Source organism: Montipora foliosa, chromosome 11 (assembly GCF_036669935.1).
Source record: "Montipora foliosa isolate CH-2021 chromosome 11, ASM3666993v2, whole genome shotgun sequence".
NCBI lineage: Eukaryota > Metazoa > Cnidaria > Anthozoa > Scleractinia > Acroporidae > Montipora > Montipora foliosa.
In genome coordinates, this window is record NC_090879.1 from 34035179 (window position 1) to 34040982 (window position 5804).

At 37.2% G+C, this 5804-nt stretch overlaps 1 protein-coding gene across 1 annotated transcript; it reads right to left on the minus strand.

Annotated features, from left to right (window-relative positions):
- Positions 1-1125: 1125 nt before the first annotated feature.
- On the minus strand, positions 1126-1722 carry LOC137976952 (uncharacterized). Its single transcript, XM_068824265.1, has one exon. The coding sequence runs from the start codon at positions 1720-1722 to the stop codon at positions 1126-1128; it is 597 nt and encodes a 198-aa protein (XP_068680366.1).
- Between the last annotated feature and the right edge of the window lie 4082 nt (positions 1723-5804).

Here is a 5804-nt window from a genome sequence, read left to right on the forward strand (position 1 = left end):
TAGATTGTTAATAAAGATGTTATCAATTAATGAGTAAGAGTTGTTGTTAACTCTTGTTGGCTTGTCAATTGTCGGAGTCAGGTTAAGGCTTTGTAAAGACAGAATAAAATTTTGGGCGTGAGTATTAGTATGGTAATGGAGAAGATTTATGTTAAAGTCTCCCATTAGAATAATCTGTTTTCCAGTGGCACTAAGTTTTTCCATTGTCGAATCAAAATATTCCTGGAAACGCTCAGGGGAATTATGATGCCTATACAATACTACACATATTATATTTGCATTTTTGGGAAGATGTAATTCAACAAAAAGCGCCTGGAAGGCTTCATTAGAGCACCTCTCTATTGTTTGGTATTGAAATCTTTCATCAATATACATGCCTACACCTCCAGCTGAAAGAGGCGATGGCATGTGTTCAAAATTATAATGCAAAATTGAAGGGTTAAAATCCAAGTTTTCAGACGAGCTATTTATTCTTGTTTCTGTTACGCCTATGATATTAAAATGAAAGTCTAATTCATCTAATAAATGACTTTGAAAATTTTCAAAGTTACGTTTTAGGCTGCGGATATTTGTGTGAATAAACGAAATATTATAATCTGGGCAAGCATTATTAGCAAATTTCCTTTTTTGTCCAAAAAAACTATGTGGAGAGAAGTATTTGCATCTTGTATTAGAGTAATGAGTGTTAGAATCAGAGTTTCTATCTAAAAAAAATATTCAGGGTAAATAAGTCAAGGTCGTAATAACTTGGAAGACGATCAAGATACTTTTTGGTGGGAAGAGAAGAACTGAGAATGTTATTAAATTGGCCATGTGCAGAAATTAGATCGCTGTAATTACACTTACACGACGTATACAATTCTTCTTTAGATATTAAGGCCATTTTTTTTATTTTTTATGCTATTCATATAATTTTAATTGTTATGAGTAATTAGTTATTAGTTATCATTAGTTACTAGTTATATTATAAAATTGTAATTAGGTTTTTAATGGATTTAGTTCCGCGCAGGTGAAAATGTAAATTGATACTTGCGCGTTATAAGTAAATAAATTATTATTAATTATTAATATGGAAGCTCGCTTAGGAGTGTTTTGTTTACCTTAGTAGATTGTTTGTTAAAGATCTTATGGAGCAGTGTCATCACCAGAAGATCCTAGGCGAGCTGTTAGAGTAGACAAATCACTTGAATTTTTGATGGTGACCGGACGAGAGCTTTCATTTTTCCTCAGCCAGATGGTGGAGTTCTCGGCCCAGCAAAATGAGAAACGATATCTTTCCTTTATTTTCTTGGCGTCAGATAATAAACTCTGCAATCGTGGGGAAAGGTGATCGTAGATAGCAGCACGATCTAAGGATGAGTTTTCTCGGAGACGAATATCTGCAGGATTGATCCTGGTTACTTCTCTACGGGAAGCCATTACACGATCACGAGCGATGCGCCGGGTAAACTTACAAATAATCGGTTTCGGCCGACCATCGGACGCGTTACGAAATGGCACTCGATGGGCAAGGTCATAAGAATGAATTTCAGCTCCAATTGAGCTGAAGATTCTCATGCAAAGTTGCAACGTCTCATCGGCGCCTTCTCGTTGTTTAAGTTCAGGAACACCTACAAGCTTGATGTTATATGAATACGAATATTCCAATACTTGATCCAGTGAAGATGATATTTTATGCACTTGAGATGACAAATGTTTAACAGATTTTTCAATAAGAGACATCTTGTCGTTGACATACTTCTTAAAATCTTCTTGGATATTGCTCGGAGTTGCCGTGGTAATTCCCTCTTCAGTAACTTTAGATGAGTTAGCTTGGCCGCCATTTCGGCCAGCCTTAACTTCGTCACGTAGGTTTTGTAATTCACCAAAAATTTCTTGAATTTTGTCTTATAGCTTGTCATTTTCCAGTTTCAATGATTGGACTGTGTCTTTTACCATTTTGGTCAAGGTTTCAGCAACGTTTTAACTAAAAAAACTGATCAGAGTGAAGATCTTCGAAATAAGCGTCTTGTGTGCTACGCACACATGCGCATAAAATTCAAAAATAAAGTTATTAGAATCATTAATGATTCACTTTGCTGGTCGCTTGCGCGCGCCTTGCTACTTTTAAATTATAAATTTTCAACTCAAATTATTCTTCTGATTTTTGTGTGTCGGCTGTTAAAGGCGATTCCCGTATCACGAATTATTTTCTAAGATTTGGCCACGAGAACGCATGAGCTGCCGACTTGAGTTTCGTTCTCCGAGTTAGAAATTTGTGCATGTCCTTTTATCAACTTGAAATTTTCGCAGCTTAGGGCAATATGACAATATACAAATTGAAAAAAGCTTCAAATTTAATGCTTTTTCAGTGGTTTAATTTTCAGACGTTAAAGTTTGCCAAGTCAAAGACACAATGGGGCAGAGTGAGATGATATCATAACAAGATTTGGAGCCATTTTGTAGACAACACCGTATCACACGAAACCTGCTGTGTTGAGCCTTGCCACTTTTATTGACAATTTCTTTACACAAATATTTTCTTTGGTTGTTGGGCTTACTGCAGCAAGCGGGAATTCCCGTATCACGGCCTATGACAAAAGTCTCGAAAAAGGGAATTAAAATATTTTTTGCCAAGGAAGTGTAAATAATCTGGAGCACTCGTAAAATAAAGCCTTGCGTCTTGGCTTAATCTGTTCGCTTCAAGATTCAAAATCAGCCCTATTTCTTCTCCAGAACAATTCCCGACTCTACTTCGACAATGTGGTTCAAAATTTCAAGGTTGGGAAGCTTTCTAGCGAATTGAGATGTTCTTCACCAGTGGGCTGCCATTTTTCGACTCCATCTTGTTAGCTGATTTATCGTTGTTCTCGCTTCAAACGCCAGTTTACCCATATTTTTGAATGTAAACTCACATTTCAATTTAAATACGCCTTACTTTATTATCAAACAGCACTCCATTCTGAGTTGAAGTCTCTTAAATAAGGAAAAACAACACCAGGAAGGCAAAACTATCCTCTGCTCTTTGCAAGTTCTGCAATTCATCGCCACACTTTTGACTCGCCATCTTCCCTTCATTTGTGATCCGTCGCCGTATTTCCTGTTGTATTGAACCAGTATCAGTCATAAAGATAAGGTAATGCCCAAGTCTTTCAAATGACTCATCATCTTTGCATTCATTGTGTGCCGTCCTTTTGGAAACATGCGATGAATATTAACGATGCCAGCACTACATCCGGCATTTCTCATGTTCCCGCGTTTCGAATGAATTTGACTGAAATTCAAAGGATTTTGGGGGTGATGAGGCGCATGCGCAACATTAGTCTCCTTTGTTATTCCCACCGTAATCCCTCTTAGGTTATTTTTAGATGATATCAATTTTCGCGCTGATAATGTTACCGCGCGCGTTACGTGGAAGTTTCGTGGAGGAGAGAAAGTGCAGCAAATTCTGTACGATGCCACTCTCCGTTTTCAATTTCCATGGCCTGATAAAATTCATTGTCTGCAAGATACAGGTTTCAAACATACATCCTTGGAATTGCTTAACTGTCTTGTTTACAGTGATACCAATTTGAAGAATTTCCAATCTATCAAACCGTGTTAAATAATTTTGACAGATGTAGATATGTTTACCTTGGTTGCATTGCGTTACTTGTCCATTTTAGTGCGCACTTTCGCATCGTCTACAAAATTCTGTCGCTTACAAAACTCGTCCCTGTCAAGATACAGTTTGCAATCATATATCATGGAGATCGGTTAACTGTATAATTCACTCTGATACCAATTTTACGATTGTCTAATGTAGGACACCATGTTAAATAATTTGTAAGAAGGAGTTATATTTTACGCGTGCGTTGCAAATTGACTTCAATCCGATCTTACGGTTATAAAAATTTTTATCGTGCGGTCAATTGAAATTTTCCTGTCATGTGTGGTACTGTTTGAAAGCGTTAGCTGTCTAATTTATGAATATCATAGAATTAAGTCACCATAGTTTAAGTCCGCTAAGAAATTTAGAACGCGTTGACCAAGTCAGGAATATGTTACTTGGACAGAGCTGAAAAACGACTGCTCATGCGCCAGATAGGGAGCACAAATCGTGCATGAGACGCGAAGTGTCCATTTCGATCGTTTGATCTCGTCTTCTGCCTGTGTCACTTTATAACTCTTGACGGTGTGAATTTTGGAAGTGAGATCGTGGTGTTTTAATTTAAGGAGACACATCAGATCTGTGTAATATATTTGTGTGGAATTTTTGGGCCTTGAGATCCAAACCCTGTTAAATTTGTTTGGGAATAATTTGCGCTGCAGAAACTAACCGAGGCTACGGTGAGTGTTCCATATTTGTTTTTGAAGCATGAAGTGTTCACAACGTTTGGTTCAGTTTGCACGCTAGGGTATTGCCCATGCAATCTCAACAGTTTTCATCAACAAGATAATTTAGGCAGGATTTTCTGAAATCACCTTTACAATCAATCATACATGTATTTACAATGCGTTAATTAAACGTAACATGTTCTAAGAGCATTATTTGAAAGTTGTCAACCTTCTCCTTGAACCAAGGCAGCAGTTCATTTAGAGTGCTGCCACTCTGCAATAGCCACGTAACCTCCTGACTGCCCCCATAAAGGCAGCTGTCTAAAAGAAAACACCTTGCCAACTTGTGAAGTTGGAATGAACACAAGTACTGGCCAGAACTACATAGAAAATATTGAAGTTCTTTGTCCCTGTCTCAGGGGTTGCAAGACTGGCCTCTGAGATTACACTCAGAAGAAGTTCTAGTTGCACAGTAGTGTGATCAATAACGTTAACATTGTTTAATTTATTGCCATAGTGAGGCTTGATTACAGAATCATAAATACTTGCCCACCAAAATACCCTGTGCAATCAACTGATACACCCATGTTCGGGAGACTGTTGGCCTGTTAATTAATGGAACATCCATATATTAGGAAAAGAACAATTTGTTAAATAAAAGTGCAAAGTCCAGGCCCTGCTTCCTGTTAATCCTAGGATTATTAACGGGGAAATACTGCTTCAAAGTGGCACCCGAGTGACTTAATTGTAGTCTAGCTTCCACAATCGCCAAATAATAATGATCTATCATTATTGTAATAATGCAACACACTTGGTGTCAACATCTATGTCAAAACTTGGAAGATGGTATTTTTCTTTCCCCTTGACTGGCCATTATTTGCAAATCTATGTTCAACCCAAAGTCCAAGGCAAAATTATGGTTAGACTCAAATTTAAGAACATGTGTTAAGGCAAACAGTTAAGGGTCATTGGTTTATGTGTGGTTTATAGTATGTTTATATGGTTAGCTCATCATGTTTTTTTTGTCTTGGTTGTGTAATGAGAATGACTTTTTGTACTAATTTTCACAGCCCCCATAAAAACTGATATGTGCAGTTTCCTGTGTCTAGGAAAATAATATCATTATGATATTGTAGATTATAGCATTGTAATATGCATCTCATGGACAATAACATTCATTTTCGTTTTTTGTCCTTAGGGAGATGGATCCACCTGGTATTATTTGCGGCAGTTTTGTGAAATATTAGCTCTAAAAGGAGCGAGAAGAAATTCAGCCCCTTTTTCTCAGCAATAAGCCACAATAATCTTATTGAGTTCACTTTTTCCATGTTGGTAGTGTGGAACAAAAGACTGGATAAAGTCACTGAGAAATCCAGACAATGCTGTTGAGTTTTAAGCAGTTTCTTTAGTACTCTTCACATTGTCAAACGTTTCAGTTTCTTCTTAGAACTGAATACCAGTCCTTAACCTTTTTTCAGTTGTGAACTTTTTGGACCAGCACAGAACTT